Source organism: Staurois parvus, unplaced genomic scaffold, assembly GCF_062004578.1.
Source record: "Staurois parvus isolate SC_StPar_1 unplaced genomic scaffold, SC_StPar_1.0 ptg000021l, whole genome shotgun sequence".
Lineage (NCBI taxonomy): Eukaryota > Metazoa > Chordata > Amphibia > Anura > Ranidae > Staurois > Staurois parvus.
Genome location: NW_028317817.1, coordinates 12,611,620 through 12,635,091, shown reverse-complemented (window position 1 = coordinate 12,635,091; position 23,472 = coordinate 12,611,620). Strand labels below are relative to the sequence as shown.

General features: G+C 40.6%; 1 protein-coding gene across 1 annotated transcript in view; it reads right to left on the bottom strand.

The window, feature by feature from the left end:
• THRB (thyroid hormone receptor beta) overlaps positions 1–23,472 on the bottom strand; it is a 503,781-nt gene that overhangs the window by 2,435 nt on the left and 477,874 nt on the right. Inside the window, exons 6-9 of the mRNA XM_089690950.1 lie at positions 21,907–22,054; positions 17,261–17,466; positions 12,918–13,064; positions 2,772–3,030 (exon numbers count right to left, since the gene is read on the bottom strand). Of these exons, the coding sequence (XP_089547076.1) occupies positions 2,772–3,030; positions 12,918–13,064; positions 17,261–17,466; positions 21,907–22,054 (760 nt within the window). The remainder of the gene's footprint in view (positions 1–2,771; positions 3,031–12,917; positions 13,065–17,260; positions 17,467–21,906; positions 22,055–23,472) is intronic.

Below are 23,472 nucleotides of genomic sequence, written 5' to 3'. Positions count from 1 at the left end.
ACACAGTGCTTCTAAATCTCTCACCAATATCCTAGCTGGTATACCGGCAGAGTGGATTACAAGGGCACCTGCTAAACCAAGCATTCTTAAAGTAGAAGTAAATCAACTTTTGTATCTTTTACCTACAGGTAAGCTTATAATACAGCTTACCTGTAGGTAAAATTAATATCTCCTAAACATGCACCATTTAGGAGATATTCACTTTTTTTTTTACACCTGGTGCATGCGCTCTGAAGGAATGGCATACCCGTGCCGTTCCTTCAGAGCACAGCGCCGTGTCCTGAGACTCCCGTGTGCATGTGTGGGAGTGACATAATCATGGCTCGGCCATTCAGACGGCCAGAGCTCGCAAACATGGAAGGAAGACCTGTGAAGATGGAAGCCCTGGCAGTGGTGACAGCACGCCGATGGAGGGGTTCGTTTTAAGGTAAGACCTTCATAATGTGCTAGTATACAATTTATAGGGACATATCCCATTAGGGAGATGCCCCCCCTCATTTCCTGTTCTACTGACAGAAAGTTAAAAAGACAGGAAGTGATGGGAAATATTCTTAGTGGGGCCAAAGACAGAAGCAAAAAACTTTTTAGTAAAGTAGTAGAAATAAAATTGGTATTTTTTTTTAATATGTTGTCTCTGTCTTCCTGTCCCAAAGACCCCATCCCCATTTCTAGAGGGAACATATCCCCAGTAAAGTCACAGACAGGGAAAAAAATTAAACAAAAATTCTAACTCAGTCTTACTTTTTTTCAAAACTAGAAAAAAATAGTTGAAGTTCCAGTTTATCTTTCTCTTACTTCTTTTCTTTCAGGCATTGTTAGTGCTGAGTTAGTCATCTTGTGCCTTTATGCCTTTCACAAGTTCATTCACATTGAAGGCACATGCAGTTTTTTCAATATGTAAAATTGTATGCTTTTTTAATTCTTACTAAACTGCAACTAGTATTACAAATGATGTGGCTCTTTGTAACTTCCCATCAACTACATTCAAGTATGTAAATTTGCAAATTGATTTAATCTAAACTAAAATGAAATAAATTTGGAATCAAGATAAAGAGACTGAAGGTCTTCTAGTAACAGTTTTTATAGATACTGTACCATCAGCCAAAAAATGGCATTGAAGTTCAGTTTCTTTAAAAGACTGGGTTGTATAAGGTAAGTGAAAGCACAACTGAATTCTCAGATCTTTTTTTATCTCCTTCACCCCTGATTGCTATGATTTGTTTTTGCTGGGAAATGCACTAAAATATTGAAAATGCAGCTTCTTTTACTTCTCTCCAGTGGCCTGTGCTGTCACAGCTGAGTAACAGTCACACAGGTACCCTCACACAGACGTGTACTGCAAAGAAGGGAAGGAGATGTGTGAGACCAGGTCTGTGACTAAGTGCTAACTACTGGGTGCAGTAGCCCTAAAGCTTGGTGCACTCGAATCGAACTTCAGCTGGTTCAGCAGGGACCGGCCTACTATCTGTGTGTATCCTTCCTGGTTCGACAGAAGCCGAACATTAGATTGGTTTCTGTGAAACAGGACTGTTAGAAATCCATTGCATACAATGTCCCGGCAGGGGGGATTCCTGCATCCACATCACTTGTATGGATAAAGGAATCTGTTTTTTGGTTCAGCCGCAGTGTGTACCCAGCCTAACTCTGGTGCAGGGGCGGACTGACCATTTGTAAACTCGGGCACTGCCCGAGGGCCCGAGGTCAGTAGGGGGCCCCATGAGATGCCCCTGGTACCTTTTTCATAGGCTTTTTTGAGTTTGGGCAAGGACACAGGGGCCCCATGATCCCCTATTGCCCGGGGGCCCCATGAGTTGTCAGTCCGCCCCTGCTCTGGTGCCTACTGAATTGTACAGCCATATGCAGACACCCTGCACAGCCGATGTAAGGGGAAAGTGGAAGTAAGAATATGAACTTGGATGTTGTTAGTACATCTATTAGATCTCATACAGTATATACTTTGATTGGGCTTTAAGGACTAAGTGCAGGATTGTCTGGTTCCAGCATTACATTTTTTTATCATTGTAGCAGGGATGTTGGTGCAGGATTGTCTTGTCAGCACATTTGGGAACAATTTTGTACCATTTGTGGTAGTATAAGGAATGATGGTGCAGGATTGTCTTGTTCCAGCAGTTTTGCGAATATATTTTATCATTTGTAGCAGTATAAGGGATGTTGGTGCAGGACTGCCTGATGCCAGTAATGTTGGTAGTGAATTTAAAGGAGAAGAACAGCCAAAGCTCTTTTGGCTATAGTTCTCCTGTGGATCACAGGAGTGCAGTTCTTCTGCACTCCTGTGACCCATTTTCTGCCGAGAGTGGGCTGAAGCCTGCTATTGGCCGGTGTCACTAAGTCGGACCAGGCTGGGGAAATATCCCGAATTTAAAGTCGGGATCCACCCAAGAGTCTGGAGCGGCACCTGGCTCAGCCTCTCAGTGAGCCGCTGAGAGCCTGAGCCATCCGCTCTCTCCACAGTCTGGCGCTTCAGTGAGCGTGGGGGGAAGCAGACAGTGGTGACTGACAGTCAATGCTCTCTGCTCACAGAGGCAGTGAGAACTCCATGATCAGTGGTCATGTGATTGCTGAGATCTCAGAGCTGGAGGGGAACAGATGCAGCATCAGATCAATGCCTCATCCATCTAGGTAAGTAGAATTTGGGGGGAAAAAAGCCAAATTTCTCTTTTAAGGACAATAGCCCTAAAATAACAATTACCTTGTAAAGCATTGCATTATATAGCTATAATATATTGGGAAACATTTGATAATGCACACACCTGATGACATTAGTAGCACAGCCTGCAACAAGGCGACTTCGGTATCATCAAGGTTAAATGAAGACAGCGATACGCCCAAATCAAATATGGCATCAGATACCACTCCTAGTCCTCCATTTTTCAGCTGTCCCCTTGTCACTGCCATTTCGCCATTCAGCGTTAAGGTCTCACTTTCAGGATCATAGCGCACTGCAGCTCGGAGGGACATGATCTCCATGCAACAGCCTTTGAGAAGGATGATCTGATCTTCACATGGCAGCTAGAAATAAGCACACATTTATTATTCAGTATAGCTTTCTAAAAAATGGTGGCTAATAAAAAAGTCTAAGTACACCATTCTACACATTTTGGCTGATCAGATTTGATATTCATGTAGCGCAGACCCCTGACAGGCTCTGGCAATTTATTCCTGTTCTCAAGTGAATGTGCAGCAGCCAGGCACACTACAGTTCCATCAGTCCCACACAATAATCAGGCAGTGGGTGTCTTTTTTTAGGTTTAATGCTCGCTGAACTTGGTTGGGTGCAGGGCGACCCTTGGGATGCTCCAGAATTTAATGCACAAAATATCTTGAGGACACTCTCTATTCTGTCTACTTTATTCAGGGGCAACCCACTCCTATGCATAGACTAGAGACACCAGCACTTCTGGGACTCCCAGCAGGGCAGATCCCACTTACCAGCAATAACACGGTCACACAAGGGTTTCAACAACAGACATTTACTTGTATTCCACCTCCAGGCCTCTACACACTGTGTCTCCTGATACTTGCATACCTCCTGGCCAATATTGTAAAGACACTGTACCATGAATCTCCAGGCCAGATCTTCAGTGCATCCCTTTACTTGGCTCAAAACTTTGTCCAGGTACAAGAGGCCCCACAGCTCCTCCTGAGCTGGGAGCTCAATGAATTCTCTTCGACATGCTCCTCAGCTACCACTGAGCTCGGACCTTGTTAAGCTCTCTGAAGACTTTTGCTAGGCTGTTCTGCAGGCTTTAAGCCCTTCAGGCTTGGATCTCCTCCTTCAGGACAAGGAACCCTGCTACTCCAGGCCTTTCAGACTATTTATGGGTTCTCTCTGCACTCTCTATGCACACCTCCCCAGGTATTGGCTAGAGTCATAAATATTTAAGCTCAGGGTCTGCATCTTCCAGCCCACTACATTCTAGAACCTACTAGAAGGCTGGGAGAAGCAGTTGAGCCTGAAGCCTGTGAGAGCCAGAACAGCCAAAAATAATCACACTCTGCTCCACTGGCTACAGAGGAGCCAAAAAGACTAAATTTACCTTAACCTCACTAGCAACCTAACCTAGGAGGGTGCTACATAACTGCAGCATGCTGGGTCGATGATCCAGCCCTGTATTTGGTGGCCGGTAGGCAGCTGGCATTCATCGTGATTTATGCTGGATTTACTTCAGGGCACATTTAATTTTTTTGTCTTTTTTTTAATAAAGGACTTGTCAAAACCTGTCTCTGTGTTTCTATTTACTGTGCACAATTTTTGGTGAATGAGTAGGGGTACTATGTACTCTATATTCATTCACATTGGGGAGAGGGCCGGGATCTGGGGAATCCCACAGATAGTAGATAATTTCTAGTTGTTGAGGATGCGGTGTTTGCTGTCTTCTTAAAAACCAACTATTCACTGGTTGTTAAGGATGCTGGCAACTGTTGATTCCTAACAATCAGCTATTTCCTGGTTGTTAAGGATGCTGCAAGTGCAGGCTCCTTGACAACCAGCTGAAATTAAATACATTCTTTAACTACCGCATGCCTGGTCCACTTCTTTTTTAACACATGCATTTATTTATTTCCTTTAGCGAATTGATTTTAATCCCATCTTATATGGTATTTTGGGGTAAATACTGCATAAAAGTATAGTGAATTGACATTTTCGACACCGCATGCGATATTTGGGAAAAACGTGTCAAATCAATTAAATACCGCATGTGATATGCTTTAGTGAATGGAACCCATTGTAATAAGGAGTAGGATAATTCATTTTGGTGTTTTTATTTGGTGGCAAGTCATGATAATGGAAAGAAATATATCTAATGTTTAAAAGTATTCATTTTTTTACTTAATATTTGGCTGGGTTCCCTTTTCAGGAGGAATCCACCAACCTTTATACCATAGGGAAGGTTACATTTGTCCTGAATAAAATAAGGTATTATTCACCTGGTTACACTAAGTAGTTGTAATGATATGTACAGTTTTACTAACACATATTAAAGTTGCAAAACTGCGTTTAGGCGTTAAGGCTTGTTTTGCCTTCTGTCACAAAAAGGTTAAAAGAAAAGGAAATGTTACACCTTTTTTATTATATATGTTCAGAACTAAAAAAACATGATTTTTGCACTCACTATTATATTAGTTTATTCTACTCCCCCTACATTTGACAGACCAGCATCACAGCCATGAGAGATTGCAATACAGGGCCTGCCAGGGAAATTCAGGTTTTGGAGAGGGTCTCCGGCCATTTATCTATAGCATCCCTAACAGTAGAGGGTCAGCAACCAGTAGATTGTGATCTACCAGTAGATCTTGGACAGGTGACTGATAGATATTGGTCTGGGCTTGCTGACACGCCATCCCAGAGCATCAAACAGAGTGCAATGCAGAGCAACTACTTGTAAAGTTGGAGCTGTAGCAGGAAGCAAGAGCCACATAAGTTGATGTCTCCTCTGTATTGTTGCTCCTACATCCTGTCCTGGTTGGTGGGTGTAGCACCTGTCAAACATGACCCATTCAAGTGAATGAGGCCACTCTGCAATTGCCCTGCAACCTTGTGCAGTATAGCAAACAAGGGGTTAAACAGGCAGTGGTGTGTTGCTTTCTCACCACCTGCTTTAAGCCCTTGGACCCTGCAGAAGCATGCAGTTGGAGGGCACTTGCAGAGTGGCCCATTTACTTGAATGGGTCTTGGTTGGCAGGTGGTGGCACCCATCAAAAGCAACAGGGGGTGTAATTTTTGCTGCGGCATGTGTACACCATTGGCTGCTTTCTTAGCAGCTAAAGGGGGTAGAGATTTTGGGGGTAGCAAAACTGTGATTCAACCAAAGGGTTTTACCACCCCCCAACTTCACATGTGAACAAACCCTTGAGGTGCCGCTGCAGATTACAACTAAGGGCTCTTTCACAGGTGCAGTAGGCACTGCTGCTCCTCTGCAAAGAGATCCCAGTGCATTTGACAGCTGGTGAGAAGTAGATACGTTCCCTCCTCATTACCTGATTTAAAACCACGATTGCCTACAATGCACGTGATTGACACGGTAGTATGGCAATTAGAGGTTTAAATCAGGTGTGAGAAGGTGACACTGTGCCCGGTGCTCTTTGACTTCTGTTGTTCAGGTAGATCTCCACCTCTTTACAGTTGCCTACCCCTACTCTACAGGGATCATCAGAGCTCTAATAATTAAGATTGTATAGTGTGGGATCAACATTAGGAACATCATATTTTTACATAAAGGCCTCCTCGGATGGTCATTGGACCTTAAAATATTTGTGAGGTGTAAACAGTTTATCAGGAGTTTTCCAGTCAGTGTACAGAACTTCTGGAAATAGCATGTGCATGAGAAAGGTGTTAGTATTTCCTCTCTGGAACTCTACACTGGTAGCAGCCCTAGTAGAAGGTACAAGCTGTATCTCCATCTTTATGTTGGTAAGCACATGTCAATAAAAGCTGAAATGGTCTTTCTAAGCCTGGAAGCTATGGTGACTGCCTGTGACTCCTCCAGAACAAATTAATCTGGCAAGGATTTTTGAGGCTCCTTATCATATAGAGCATCTGCAACCCAAGGCTTATAGGCCACTAAGGCTGCAGGCAGATCAGATGATTAATAGGGACGGTATAGAGGTACGCTCTGTGGTCCAAGTCAGCAATTAAAATTGAAATTTGGCCCATAAAATACTGCATGACTGTGGTGAAATCTGCCCAGATTAAATCCTCCTTTGGCTCTGAGTAAACAGAGCTAAAGATCAGTGGTGGGAAGGGAAAAGTAGTGTAGTGAGAAAAGAGCATGAAGTGTACATAAAAGCACTCCACCAAATGACACAGCATTTTAAATCTTGTGGATTTAAAATGTGGAGTTGAACAGAAGACAAAAGGTGTAATAATGGTGCCCAGTGTTTGCAGTACGTAAAGTAGTTACCGATACTTAGCCTTTAGAGACTGGGTCACACCAGAGGCTATACTACTGCTATGAACCTGGAAAGTGCTCTGTGGCTAACACACATGGTACAAAGATGTCTGGAAAGTCAAACAAGCAGTGCTTGAAAGTCACATTCCAAACAGACCCTGCAGTCGTCCTGTCCGTCAGGTTCCAGGTATGCCCTGTAAAGCTATTGCTGAGTATACACTGATTTGGATAGCTGTATCAGAAACCAGCTCAAGCAGCATGTAGATGAAGTCTTGATTAAAGAAAAAAATTATCTTGAACAAAAGAAAAAATAACTAGTATAATCATTAAACATTTATAATAGAAAAACAACATCTAAGGGTGGAGAGAAGCCCACACTTCCTATTGAGGGACCAGTTCCCAAAAAACGGGCCCTGGCCTGTACTCTGGCCAATGTTGTGGATAACTATTCACATCCACATCTTGACTTTCAGCCCATTTTATGGAATTTGTTAGACTTTTTTTTTGTTTTTTTTCTTATCTCTGTTTTCTCTTTCTGTTAGTGTCCCTTTCTGTTCAATTCAGGAACACGTTGGTCTTGGGAATCCTTCCGCCAGGGAATCCAGGTACAGTGAATTCATCTATCAGGTGAGTACACTCTGCAGAACCATGATGTTGCACTCATACTCAACCAAATATTCCATTATTTCTCATAATGTACAGGGTTTTAATTCCACAGCTAAAATAATCCTACCTTTTATCCCTCTAGTGGTCCCTAGAAGAAGAGGGGGGTTGTGATTTGCTTTTAAAAAAAGTCCAGTTTTCACCCTTCACTGTTCTCAAAGATAAAGAAGGTAGATATACTATGGCTATCAGGACCCTGATTTCATATTATGCCCCTAATAGTGGACGATTTGAGTTTTTCCACAACATGTTGGCAATACTGTTGCCGCATGACATGGGCCCTGTGGTCTTGGGGGAATATAGCAACATCCCACTTTATCAAATGCTATATAAATCTAACCCCCGCAAAGCAGTCTTTAAACATGTCTTGAAGCAGAGCTGCAAGGGGGCGAAGCTTCTACATCATTATGATCTGATTGATGCCTGGCATGAGTGTAATCCCTCAACCAGGGATTTTACCTTTTATTCGCAAGTTCATGGAATATACTCTTGAATAGACCATATTTTTTACCCTTACTTCTCTGCTGCCATATATTACGTCTAATATAATACTCAAAAAAACATAGTCTGAACATTCCCTGGTGCGCCTCTCACTGTTCAATTTATGGATCAAGCCGCTGCTCTCTTCCTGGAGATTGAATGCCTCCTTACTTATTGATGCAGCCATATATAGTTGGATTGAGATGAAATTGTGCATCAAGATGAAGAGAAAACCTCCCATCGGATACGTCCCCGATCACCAACTGGGCCGCCCATAAGGCCACCATTAGGGGGAAATTTATTCAGATAGCGGTCAGGATGAAACACAACAATGACTCCATCATTAAGCAACAGGAGATGGAACTACATCTACATATAGAACAGCACAAGTCCCTGCAGTTAGGTCTTAGACAGAAAATTGATATGGCCCATATGGCTTTGAGTTTGAGCTCAACTTTCCGGGGAGAAAAGCATATTAGATGGTCCAGGCATTGGTATTATACTATGAGAGACAAATCCACTGCACACTTTTGGCTAGGAAACTTGTCCCTAGGACTTATGCTTCTGCCTAACCTAAACACTTAAAATGGCCAGCTGACTCAAAATCCACAGCTTATCTTTCACGTATTCTATTCCAAACTTTATGCGAAATTAGACCCCTTTTCAGAAACGTGGTCAGCTTTTTTCAGGACATCTCGCTACCAAAGGTGTGCAAGGCCAATATAACATATTATTTATCTTGTCTCTTGAACCTTTGGCCATCAAATTTGTAATAGGATAGACATACAGGGAGTTTACGGGGGCAGGGGGATAGAAAACATAAATGTTCTGTGGACAATATTTTAATGGTGTTGTCCTCCCCCATTACTTCAAGACCAAACCTTTACTCTATCCTGAGACCCATCTCGCTCATCTCGGGCCTTAAGGTAAATCACACAAAATTCCAGTTGTTAAATATATGTTTAGATGATCGCACGATCACCACTCTTAAGCAGACCTTCGAGTTCAAGTGACAAACTGAGGCTCTACCTTATTTAGGGATTTTTTTTTACATCTTTCTTACATTCTCTGTTTCAAAAGAATTATCCCCCGTTATTTAAAAACTCTTCTGCTGATTTAGATAGGTTGAAAATAATCCTCCATCATGGCTTGGCAGACTGTACATTTATTGAAAATGAATGTTCTCCCACGGATTTTATTTATTTCTCTTTCCCACTATTTCTGTGGCGATGTGAATGCATGGTCTTAAATGTTATTTGTTTTGGGAGACAAGAGACTAGGGTAAATAGGCAAACTTTATACACTCCTAAATCGAGGGGAGGCTTGGAAGCTCCAGATCCAGTGAAAAATTACTATGTAGCCCAAATTAATTACTATGTGGTGCAATTAATTCGATTTCATACTAAACAACCACATCCATTGTGGGTGAGGGTGGATTCCTCTTCATATCCATTCAGACCGTCTGCTCACATGATGTGGCTGTCTTCTAGGGGACAGGCCTGCTATGTTGTGTCCGTCTCTGTCACTTTCTTTTGAGATATGATATAGACTATCCACAGCTTATAATTTTAAGTCTCTTCTTCCCATTGGCCCCACTGCTCTGTAACCCAGCTGTCACCCTGGGTCTTACTCCCTGAACTTTCATTTGATAGACCAATAAAGGATATATACATATTGCTGACTTTTACAATCATAAGGGAATACTGACGAAACAATAATCAAAAAGCATCAGCTGCCGGAGTCAGAATTCTTTCAGTTTACTCAAATTATTTTAAAATTCTTTGGAAGGCTAGCACAAAATGCCTCCAGATCAATCATTAACCACTTCCCGACCGGCCGTTGTATATAAACGGCCGGACGGTGGCACTGCAGGGTCGGGTGGCCGTCTATAAACGGCCTCCCCGCACCCTGCTTGTGCGCGCTCCCTGGGAGCGCGCAGCACCGCGATCCGGTGCCCGCTGTGTCCTCCGGACACAGTGAAACACCGATCGTCGGACGGGACCTCTGTACGAGGTCCCGATCATGTGATCACTGATTGGCCAATCAGTGATCACATGCAAAGTAGTAAGCAAGATGTCACTTGTGACATCATTGCTTACTATGTGTGAAATCTGTGAATGATCACAGAGGTCACATGGTACAAGGCTATTCACAAAAGCCTTGTACCATGTGACAAGCTGTGACCAATCACAGCTCACTCAGTTCTTCTCAATGAGTGCAAGAATGCACACAGAGAGAAAGAGAAATGATTGCTTTTACATCCTATATGGGTGTAAAATCAATCAGTGTAAAAAAAAAAAAAAAATCTTCATCACCCCTCACAAGTAGTACAGTGTCACCATGGTGACACTGTACTGCTAGGGTGACAGTATGTAAAAAAAAAAAATAAAAATAAAAAATAATAATATAAAAAAATAAAATAAAAATGTAAAAAAAATGTTTAAAAATTATAATTTTTGCTTATAAACTAATTTGGATTTTTTTTTTTTTACTAAAAAGATAACGGAATAAATTTTGGCTAAGATTTATGATGAAATATTATTTATTTGCAAAATTTTATAAAAAAAACACTTTTTTTCAAACTTTTTGGACATTTCATTTACATAGCAAAAAAAATACAAATCCCAGTGGTGAATAAATACCACCAAAATAAAGCTTTATCTATCTCAAAAAAATGGTAAAAAATTAATTTAGGTAGTGTTGCATGACCGCGCAATTGTCATTCAAAGTGTGATAGCGCTAAAAGCTGAAAATTGCCCTGGTCAGGAAGGGGGTAAAAGTGTCCGGTCTGGAAGTGGTTAATACCTCCATTATAAAGGCTTATTATAAGGTATTATTGCAGTAGTACATGGTCACTGCTAGGATTGCATCCTACATCTTGGAGGCTTCTCTGCTTTGTTTTCATGGCTTTGTGTAGGAGGGGATGACATTCCATATTTGGTGGCTATGTCCGAAGGTGAGGATACGGGTTTATAACTGTATTTACTTCCTCACACACGAATCTAAAAAAAAAAAATCCCCACTACAGGTGTTACTGTGTAGCCTGGTGGAGGAGGTCCGAGACTTCAGAGAAGATTGATGTTTTTTATTTTTGTAGCAGAGAAAAATTTCTATAGCCAGATCTTGGACAACATTTGTCATACCACTTGATCTGGTGAAGGCCAAACTGTCCTGGATTATGATTAATGAGCATCTTTCTGCTATATTGAATGCTAAAGGTAAACTTATTGAAAAGACCTGGGACCCCTGGATTAAGTATTTGATGGGTGATTCCCCAACAGTTTTCTTTCTTCTTAGTGCATGGGGTGGGGGTGGGCCTATTTGCTTGAGACATCGTGCCTTAAACCAAATGCTACCTTTTACACTGTTACTGAAGTTCTATGGAGTTAGTTGGAAAGTCAAATATATCTGAGGTCATGCACTCTAAGCCTTACGAGGTATTGGACAAAATTAGGTAATGACAGGAGTGTCTCACTCTCCTGTTGGAATTTTATGATGACTGTTCATACTGTTTTATCCAAGAAGAGGGCTTATGCAAACGTTAATTGTACCATTTCAAGCCCTTGTTCTTTATCTGTGGAAGATAACAAAGTTTTGCAACCTGTATATAACAGATTGTACAGTTTTCTCTGTATCACACTTAAATTTTTTTCAATACAAATTATTGGAAAAAAAACCACAACATCCATCCTCCTTGGACATTAGCAAAACTGGGAGTGGAAGGTAGTATGTCAGGCTGGTTATGGTTTATTTATATTTGTCACTGTCCAAATCCTCCTGTAAGTGGCAGGGTAAACCACAAGTCCATTAATTCAGTATTCCTCAATGAATGAACTAGAAATATAAATTTTAAATGTTTTGATTTTTAAAATCAAATAATTATAAAACATTGAACAATAATATAAATATATATATATATGTACAGGTCATGGTATATAAGTGTGATTACTAAATGTGCTGTAACTGTACAAATAATAATAAAACAATAAGGCATGTGTATAAAGTATTAACAACCCAGAACGGAACAATTTAGGACAGAATCCTTTTCAGTAATACTTATGAAATTAATTAAATATTACTAATGACCAGAAAAGAAACGCAGACACAAACACATACAATTGTACACTGGTGATTACACTGATTACAGTTACAGTTGTGGATTGATTACACTGGTGGTTAGTGGAAAGCCTACTCCTTACAAAAATTAAAAAAACAAACAAAAACTTAGGTTTCTGAGGTTGCATGAATCCAACATTGCTTGACTGCTATTGAGTGGCACTGGTGTCAAAACTACGTAGGCATTGTAAGCCAGAAGATCCATATGCCATTGCTCTCTGCCCAAGGATCCCTAGCCTAAGAGAAACCTTTGGGTTTAGGGTATATTGTGGGCATATTTATAGTAGATATATATTATGAAGGCAATAAAAATATATGTTCAATATTCTACTTGTTTCAAAAATGTTGTAGTGTCAAACTGTCAGCACTCATCAGATGGTCCTCTGGTTGCTTCAGTGTCTGGGATGAATTCTTTAAAGACACGGGCTCAGCAAACTGGTTTTCATTAAACATGGGAGAGGAATTTAGCAGGTCAGGAAATGACTTAAATGACTTTATTATTATTGGAATTCAATAGACATATTTTCTCAACCAGAAAACCTGTAACTATATCGAAAGGTATACTGGTCAGGACAGCCTTGGAAAACTTGACAGAGCATTATTAAATATGCACTTGCAGAATTATTTCTTCAGTGTGCGTTATGTATAAATGTAATATGTTGCACAGTATATTTTTAATTTTGCTGAAATTTCAGTGTGATTTAGAATGGCTGTGGCACCACTGTATAGTGTACAGCATTTACTTACCTCACAAAACATCGGTAATTTTTTGGCAAAATCAACCACTCGTGTAATTGCTGGGGTGATTATTTTTGTAAACTGGCTGAAGGCTTCTAAGTCCACTTTTCCACCCTCCGGTGCATTCACTATAGGAGCCTGCCCAATATCTTCTGGCTAGGGTCAAGCAAAACATATTGTAAACATCATATAAGTAAATTTAGTCATATTAATGTGATAGTGAAACTTTTTTTTTATTAAAATAATAAAACATGTTATACTTATCTGCTCTGTGCCCTGGTATTGCAAAGAGCAGAGCTGATCCTCTTCTTCTCGGGTCCCCTGCCAGCGATCCTGACTCCTCAACGAGTGCCTACCATAAAAAGACACTTTTTATGGGAGCACTCGTGTGGGCTTGCACCTGAGCTGCCCTGTCTGTGTCTCGGCCTGCCCCTCGCTCCCTTGAATTTGACTGACAGCAGCGGGAGCCAATGGTTTCCGCTGCTGTCAATCTGCCCAGTGAGAAGGGAGAGAGCATAGAAAGCTGCAGCTCTTGTCACTGGATTGAGATCAGACTCAGGCAAATATAAGAGGGGGATGGAGGTAAACCTCTGGCACAAGTTTTTACCTTAATGCATAGAATGTAAGAAAACCATAAGGCTTTAGAACCACTTTGACTAAAGTTGAAACCCTTACAGATATAAAAAACACCATTTGATCATAATAAGGATTCCTTTTAAAAATCTGTAACGTGTAAATGAACACTAAGAATAGTAACTTTTTGTCTGTTTAAAAGACCAATTAAAGCATTTTGTTATATGAGTTCCATAATTTCAAATTACTTTTTGATCCTGCAGGAAATCCTGTAAACTTGTAAGTCCCTACCCTTTTCTCCAGCAGCTCATCATTCTTGTACCTTGTGAGCTACAAACACCACTCCCTGCAATATGGAGATGAGAGGGGGTGTCCTACAGTCCAAACACACTTTCTGTCCTAGATTGACAATGCAGCATTTCTTTCGATTCCATGGATACAGTACAGTGAGTGAATATTGTCACCCTGGGGCAGGAGGTGTAGTACTAGCACACTTGTTTTTTCATTTCACATAATGCACATTGTAGGCCTGAACCCCCTAATATAATATATTTTCTGAAAGCAGAGACCCCAAAAAATGAAATGGTGTTAGGTGAAAACTTTTATAGCATGTGATATTAGCACACGTTTATCAAACATATTGCCATTAAAAAAATAAGCTAAAGTAAATTTTAGTGCACACTTACACAATATATTATAATATATATATTTATACAGATTTTTGGTAAAATATATAGGATGAGGTTGCACTTAGTAACTAGATACCAAACATGTCAAACCTTAAAAATGTGCACACCTGTGAAACAGCAAAGAACGTCAGTACCCAAAATTGCTTTAAAAGTCTTTGCAGGTTATCAGTTTCTGTTTACCTGTGAACATTGGCCCTAGAGTTGTTGATCTCTCTCTGGCATGAGTGGTGATACCTAATCTGTGTAACCATTTTTGTATGAAGGCTTACCTGATGCGCACATTTTTGTTTGCATGTGAGGGTGGGGTTTTTGTGGGGGTTTTTTAATTACTTTAATTTTGTTTATGCTTTACTGGTATCATAAGGGGGCTGATAGCTGGGTGTATTAACCAGAGGGGAGATCAGCGAACAGATGTAGCGAACAAATGTTCACTGATCTCCTGCCACTCTACCTGCTGACACCTGCCATGCCTGTCTTGGACCCGTGAAAATGATAGGCTGCTTTACAGCTCCTGAAATCTTTTTCAACAGAAAGTCAACAGTTGGCTTGACAATAATAAACATGGTCCTGGATAGAAACTGGTGTGGATAGTTTCTGCCACAAAATTTGATTTACTATAGAAATAGAGACTATTCACTACAGTGAATGTTACATGATCAACTGATCATGACAAAAAAAAAATTATATATATATATTAATATCCTTTGCATGTGATTGGGAATTCAAAGAAAACACAGATTGAATGTATTTACTATTATTCACTTTGCAAAGTGAATATAGACTTTTCAAGGTAAACATTTAAATTTCCTATACGGCAAGAAACAAGAAGGGCACACCAACATTGTGCATTACTCAAGGTACCATTTATTGAATAAATAATACAAGTAATTATACTCCCAAACTACGCTTTGTAGTAATGCCATAGATATAAAACACAAGCCAATTTCAGCTAGACATGTGATCAATAGCTCCAAGTGAACTATCTGACATCATATGGCACAGAAACAAGATAATGTAACGTGATGTTGGATAGTTTGCCTGGAGTTATTGGTCGCACATCTGGCTGAAATTGACTTGCGTTTTATATCTCTTTATAACTATTACCTATAGTTTGTGAATATAATTACTTGTGTTTTATTTATGTTCAATAAAGAGCACCTTTTGGTAATGCAGGAGGTTGGTGTCCTCTTCTTGCTTCTTGTCATTTAGTCGACAGGATTCCCCAGATTCCAAGAGGCAGCAAGGCCTAGAGCTTACCCGATTACCTGGAAGAGATTGAAATGAGCCAGGGAGTCTGATGGTGTGTGAGGATTGATATATTTGCCTGCCACTGACCCCCCACACTTGAGCGCTGAACGGGATTTTCTTCTTTTTGATTACATTTCCTTTATGAACAGCCTCTACCACTTTTATTTTAGGAAGCCATTTTTATAGCTTATGGTAGAAACTGTGTCAGTTACCCTGGGGGTATGCCTTTAATGTTGCATACCTTGTGCTAAAAGGCAGATTGTAAATGAGAACACTGCAGAAAACAAAATTGTATTAAAGATTTAATAACATTTATTGAGAATTTCTAATTTGAGCTTTCTTCTGGAAGAGTGAGTCACACAATAGGTTATAATAGGTAAACTTTGTACTATATGTTTGGCTTAGTGCTACTTTTTCATTTCGTTTTTTCTTTTTTTTTAAGTATAAGTTGTTATTTTCCAGCTTCATGGCCAAGTTGGTATTTGTCCTTGTTGAAATAAAGACTTTATGGATAGTGGGAACCACTGGGGGTTAGCAAGTTCTTTCTAAGCTGCTGAGCCCTTTGATCATTTCTTTCTTTGAATGTGCTTCTTCTGAATGATGTTTGTTAATACATCTTCTTGTGCCGACACTGCAGAGAAAATGTTGGTTGTGTAGTATTAAAAGATAACACAAATAACACCTCAATGAGTATTATCTTTAGGGCCTTCGTGAAAAGAAGAATTTCATAATTTAAAGATGGAACTACAGTACCGACTCCTTGTCAAACCACATGGATGCATTCTCTTAACTAGTGGGTATGAGTGCTTTTGTTATATACTTAAAGGGTGTTATTACTTGTCCAGAGTTTGTTAAGAGGAATTCCATTCAGGAAGTTCTTAATGCTCTCTGTGTACTGCTTGCTGAGCGTAATGTTCTTTAACATTTTACTCTTTAGCTGGAGAATGTTTGTGGTAGAAAAATATAATGTGGTGCTATGCTACCTAAGTGTTTTTTTGTTTTCAGTTTTTGGGTTCATTAATTGAAGTGTCTGAAATATAGCTGTTTGTGGTGTTCCTAGGAACAAAAGGATGATTTCACTTTGCTAAAAACTAGGATATTCCTGTGAAGTTCACCATTTCAGTGAAATGCAATTTAACTAGTATGGTGGAGTTAAGGTCAATTTGTATGTTTTTTAGAGTAAACTTGGCTTTAAACAGCTCCTGAGGGTTAGTGGGGCTCCTTTAAAACATTAATATTTTACAGTCTTTTCTGCTTAAGTGCACGTTGAATATATCAAGAAAGAAATTCAGTGAAGGGGTTGGTTAGTAAACAAAGACTTGCTCATGTAGCTTTATTTGTCAAAAAAGTCATGTGATCACCATGTAATCTGTGCCACTGACATGGTGATGAATGGCTCGACTGATAAATTCATTCCTCACTAGCCCAGAGTGGCTGATGAATAACTTTGTTAATCAACAAGATTATGTGGTTATTATTTCAGTGGTGGCATGGTGATCAAAGGCTTTGCCACAAAAGTAATTCAGAGTTAGGGTTAAAGTTAGATTAAGGGATCAAGTTGAATTAAGGGGTTAAATGAGGGTTTAGTGTTATGATGTTAGTGTTTAAAATTGGAGGTAAGCTTAGGACTAGGATTTGTGATAGATATAGCATTGAGGTTAGGGTTACAATTAGGGTTAGATTTAGGGTAGAGTTAGCATTAGGCTTTACATTTTTAAGATTTGCTTGGCAAAAAGGGTACATTGTTATGAATTTCAGCAATACAGATGGGTCCTCCTTCAAAGCACATGCAGTCTCATAAATCTAATGTCCCAAATAAATGCTAATTCAGCTTTTACTTACCAGAAATTTTCGTTTCTGTTTCCAGTGACTTCCCTGTGCATTGGTGGCCACATGAGCTTCAGTGACAACCTGTATTAGCTCCCACTCCTCTGGTGTTGGTTCTGGTTTTTGCACCAGTGTCTTCTGTAGTTCGTCTTTGCGTCTCTTTTCCCTGTTTTCTTCTATGAGTTTTCTTTTTGCCAAACGCTTGTTGTCATCCAAAACCACTTTAAGGAGTAAACGCACATTAGTTCTGTTTCACACTTCCCAATGTCAATAAATGTCCAAAGATTTATACACATAAACGCTCATGCTGCAAACATTCAGCTCAGCCAAGTACAATTTTTTTTTTTGAATGGATCAGCTTCACACTGTCTGGCAAATTCTAAGTATTTACTACTTTGGCATTCAGTGTTTTGCCTGGTTACCACAGGCCACTCTGAGTGTAGACAGACTAAATTTTATTCCAGCCCACAAAAAGACCAAAATATATAATAAAGGAATGTTACATCAAGACAAGTAAATGGTCTTTTCTATCACTTCAGTCATTAATGAACAGAGTGAATTACATTTTGATAATATAAAAACTGTCTAGCCTCTTTAAATATAGTCATGGTCATATATTAAAGGCTGTGTATAGACAACTGATTAAGAGCCTTACCTGCCTGTTGTGCACTTAACACAACTGGAGCAGCACCCCTCCTGTTGCTGATAGAACCGTACAAGCAATTATCCTAATGTGTGCTCATGTTCTTGGCTGTTGAATGTTTTGCTGAGAAAAGCGCACATCATTTCTATAAGCCTTATTCAGATGTTTTCAGGGCACTCAACTAAATGGCCAAACACACATGTACATTGGGGAAACTACTCTACTTGTAGAGTTTAGTTAACCCTATAAATAGCAGGTGGGAGACTTCTCAGAATGCATTTTGCGCAGCCTTGAGTAGGCTACCCTTTGACAACCTCTTCAATGGCTGCCTATGCATACCCACTGTAGCCCACCTATACATTCCCACAAGTATTTTTACCTCTTTTGCAACAGAGAGAAGTAATCTATGACCTCCATCATTTGGTTACTCAATGCTGATCAAGTGGCTTGCTAACTATTGAAGAGTTAGATCCATTCCTAATGTCTTTGCTTTAATACAAATGGAATATATGTTTTTCTATTGAAGTATCTATCTCTAATTTGTTAGAGTGACAAGTACAAAATAAAACTAATTTTAGAGAAAGATTACAACCCAAGATCAACAGAGACTCCACCACTGGCATCTACCAAGCGGTACTTAATGGTTTCATTATCAAATGTTTTTAATCATAGAGTACTCTATGATTAAACTGATTCCAGAGCAAAAAGCCTTAGACAGAGGAGCCCAGGCAGTCACAGAGTAAACACTGTTTCAATACGTTTTATTGCAGTACGGAAAACTGCAATGCAGCCTCGATTTTTTACTGGGGTCATTATGAACTGATACTAGGACCGTGACAGACTGTGTCGTACATTATAAAATCAATCAAAAGACAAAAGACTAATCTTACTTGTCAAAAATAGCTAATTTTTGTATTGGGTACACCTTTAAGGGCTCATGTACACTGCAGCTGATAAACTCACGTTCAGGAGCTTTTCTGCATTTTTTATAACAGCCCCTGAACTCTCCCTAAGGTTTTCCTATGTGTCCATGTACACTATGTCATTTACAGTCGTTTACAGGCAGTTGAGTTTACAGTCTTTTTTTGAAGCAGCAAAATTGCGTTCAGGAGTAGATTTTACCGGAATTTCAAATGCCACACTTGTAAAAAGCATGTAAGCGCTTGTAAACGCGCAATAGGTAGCGGTACCATGTACCCCATACTCATTCACATGAGGGGGGTGGGATCTGGGGGCCCCTTGTTAAAGAGGGCTTCCAGATCCGATAATCCCCCCGTCCGCAGACCCCCACAACCACAGCCCAGGGTTGTGGGGAAGAGGCCCTTGTCCCCATCAACATGGGGACAAGGTGTTTTGGGGGGGAGCTCCCCCTACCCAAAAGCACCCCCCCATGTTGAGGGCATGTGGCCTTATATGGTTTGGGGGGGCGCTCGCCCCCCTTTCCTGACCTGCCGGGCTGCATGCTCTGATAAGGGTCTGGTATGGATTTTGGGGGGGAACCCCACACCATTTTTTTTAAATTTCGACATGGGGCTTCCCCTCAAAATCCATACCAGACCCAAAAGGCTTGGTATGGATGGGAGGGGGAACCCCACACTGTTTTTTAAAATAATTTTTTAATTGCTGGCAATTCTTTCTTTTACATTCAGCTGTCAGTGGGAATCCCGCTGACAGCTGAAACATGATGCATGCTTTTCACTACTAAAATACTGCATGACTTGATAAAATAACTCATGCGGTATTTTAGTAGCCTTTTGTAGTGAATTTACAATTTTTCAGTGCATTCTGGGCATTTGGGAAGGTCTCCTGAGGTTATCTTTTAAAAACGCTTCTAAACGCAAACGTGCATACATGCGGCTAAACGCGGTATGCAAACGTGACTAAACTGACGTTTTTTAACCTACATTTTCCAGCAGTCAGTTTCCATCGTTCAGAAGAGTTTTCCAAAAGCCCCGTGTACATGAGCCCTTAAAGTTCTATTTCTTGAAATAGAATATTTCTATTACTGTTTGCTTACAAGAAAAAAGTTAAATCTCATTCTATTATTTTTGGTGAAGTATAGTTTTCCTTCGATACCATATCAGAATAAATATTTAAAAAGCAACAGAAATGAAGCAGTACTTGCCTATTTTCATTCCTCAACATTTTATTTTGTTTACTAATGCCAAAGGGTTAACTTTTTCACCAGAAAAAAAGTCTATATTTACAAGACCTAAAGAGTTTGTAGCAGTAGCAGCAGCTGAGCTACATTAAGCATGTAACTACAGACAGTGGCGTCCCTAGGGTTGGTGTCACCCGGTGCGGTAACACTTGGTGACACCTCCTCCGACGATCCCGCAGGATGGATTGGATCTACGTATTTAACATAATGGATCAGAGTCCGATCCATTATCCTCCCCAATCCGCAGATCCGATCCATCCTGCTGGGATCGGCGGCTTGCAACCTATACGGTGTTAACTGATCTCTCTATGAGCTCCACAAGGTAAGATTTAAAGCAAGCCCCCCTCTATCTCCCCCCTCTCTCTCATTTCTCTCTTTCCCCCCCCTTTCTCTCCCCCCTACCTACTACATGAAGCTGCAGTGCTGTCACCAGGGTCCGGGGATTACACACTGACCTGATGCATACTCTGCCAGCCCCTCCAGCTCTCTGTCTTCAGCACCCATGGCAGGGATGTGGACCTGCCCCTCTGGTGAAACTCCGAGGAGGAGAGGTGTCCGAAGTGCCTGCCTCACTGTCCGTCCCCTCATTGCTTGCTTATTTCAGCAGCGGCACATACAGGGACAGAATGAGCCTCTCATGGGGCCCTGTAGTGACCCCGTGCCCTTGGACAGTGCCCGAATGGTCAGTCCGCACCTGGTGGAGCGGGTCTGGTGTCACCCCGTGGAAAAGGTGTCACACGGTGCGACGTGCACCCCCCGCACCTGCCTAGGGACGCCCCTGACTACAGACATAAAAAGTTCCCCCTTACTGGGGCTTCACGGGTAGGGGGGACCTCCCTGCGAGCCAGGTCTCTTTTACTGATATTTTGTTTCTGCGGATTTCTGTCTCCCTGGGTCTTAGCCTAGGCCTATAACTATGAAATACAGAGCTCCCCCATTCTAGCTAGTTAACCTGTCTAACTCTGGCCTATATGTCCTAAACATTTTGGTTTTTGTTTTCTTTTTTTTTTCTTTTTCTGTATGTACCCGATTTCTGTATTATGCACCACTAATGTCATGCATTTAATCTTGTTGAAAAATGTTTTCTTCCTCTCAATAAAAAATCCTTATGGTTAAAAAACATTCCCCCTTGTGCACTGTAATGACCTGACAGTGAATAACTCTACACCAAGTTCTCTATATGATCTGCTTACATATTTATACCCGGTGACCATATCCCCCCTTAATTACATCATTCAATATAGAATAAATTTAGTTCAGATAATATATCAGTTTGGTTGCCCTTCACTGCACTTTCTCCAGTTCTCCGATATCCTTTTTGTGAAATGGACTCAAAACTGAACTGCATATTCCAGATGAGGTATGGCTAATGATTTGTACAGGGGCAAAATTATGTCACTCTCTCTCTAGAGTCTGTATCTTTTTAATATAAGAAAATACTGTATTTACCTTGCTTTAAAAACTGCTGCTTGGCATTGCATGCTACTTTAAGGTTATGACCTACCAGAACAATCCGATCCTTCTCAAAAATGGACTCACCTAGCTGTTCTCCTTCTAGAATGTATAATGCATACATGTTTTTTACTCCCAACTACATAACTTTACATCAATCAACATTAAAATTCATTAGTCACATAGTTGCCCAAGTAAATACTGCATTGAGATCAGCTTGTAAATTGGAGACATCCTGTAAGGACATTACTCCAATTCATAGCTTGGTTCCATTAGCAAATACTGAATCATTATTTTTAAGGACAAATAAGTGATCTTATAATCTATTTAGTTTAGATTAGTTTATTTTTTGGGCATTTGATGTACTGAGTATGTGGAACAAACATCTCTTATGGAGGTACTTACAATCTGTTGCCATGCCAACAGCGATGCACTTTTTGAAACGACATTCTTGGCACTGGTTCCTTGTTACTTTGTCTATCACGCATTTACCTTCATATTTACAGGAATAGCTTGGGTGGAGATTTTTCTGAATAGTTCTCCTGAAAAAGCCCTAACAATGGAAAAATACATTGTTACCTTTTGCAGACTAGAAAAAAAAACAATTCTGAACTTGTATTGGCAGTATAGCACTGTAAGCAATGCAAACTGTACAAAAACACCTTTTCAGCTTAGAGATGGGATTGTTTCAGGATTCTCAGCCTGAGATACAGATGACTTCTGTCCCAAATGTTCAGTACACAAAGGAACATGAGATTGCCATACAACACTTTATTCATGTAATTTCCCTTGTACAGCCACAGGTTTCTTCCCTATGCAAATGAAACCGTAAGCGACATTATTGTTCTGGACATGTGGACAGTGGTGTATTTAGGTTTTGTGCTGCCCTAAGCAGCACAAAAATCATCTGCCCCCACGGACACTGACCAACCCTTCCCGCTCCCACAGAGAGAGCCTGACATTGACCAACAACACCCCTGCCCCCCATCTGGGAGAGCCCTCCACTACCCTCCCCTTCATGGCGATAGAGAGAAAGACACCCATCTTCACAGCTCCGAACAGCCCCGGGAAAGAGAATCAGGCTCTTCATACACCATCAAGCAGCCCGCAGCCTCTCTCAAATCCCACCGGGTTCCCAAGGTGCACGTGTCTCTTCTTCCATCCCTTCTTCTGGGGAGAGGTGCTACCCCCCTGAAATATGCCGCCCTAGGCAAGTGCCTTGTTTGCCTTGTGGTAAATATGCCCCTGCATGTGGATGCAAAGCCCTGCCCCCTTTATCTACTATGTCACAGCTGATGCAGAAACCTACACATTAGACCTCATGCACACAGAGTGTTTTTTTTGCAGCCACTTTTAGTGGCGTCAGCTGCTTTTTCAACTTGTAAACACCCCTCCAGATTATCCTATGTCCAAGCACACATAGACTTTTAGAAGCTTTTAGTGGCAGGGACGTTTACAGGCATGAAAAAAACCCAGGGTCACTGCATCCAGGAGCAACAACGTTTCAGCAGAAAAAATGCTTGATGCGCATAAACGCATGTAAATGCATCCAAAACACATCAAAACGTGTGTTAGCGCTAGGCGCTTTAAGAAATTGAACGCTAACTCGTTTTAATGGCCAGAATAAAATATTATTTTGGCCAATTAACTGAATTAACACCTAAGAGCTTGACACCTATAAACGCGCTTAAACACTTTTAAAGCATTAAATACTTTTACAAGCGTCAAACATTTATTTCTGCCAAAACGCTGCTGCCAAGAGGGGGAGCGTTTTTAAAACATTGTGTGTGCATGAGGTCTTATAGTTCCTACATAAGGTATAGAGGGAAAGGTGATGTTCTGACATAGTGACAAGTGAAATATTTTGCCGTAGTGACAAGGGGGGCGTTCTACCACAGTCTCATAGTGTTAAATTTTGACAATACATTTCTACCATTCAAAGAACAGACATGCTTTTATTAGTCGGGTATT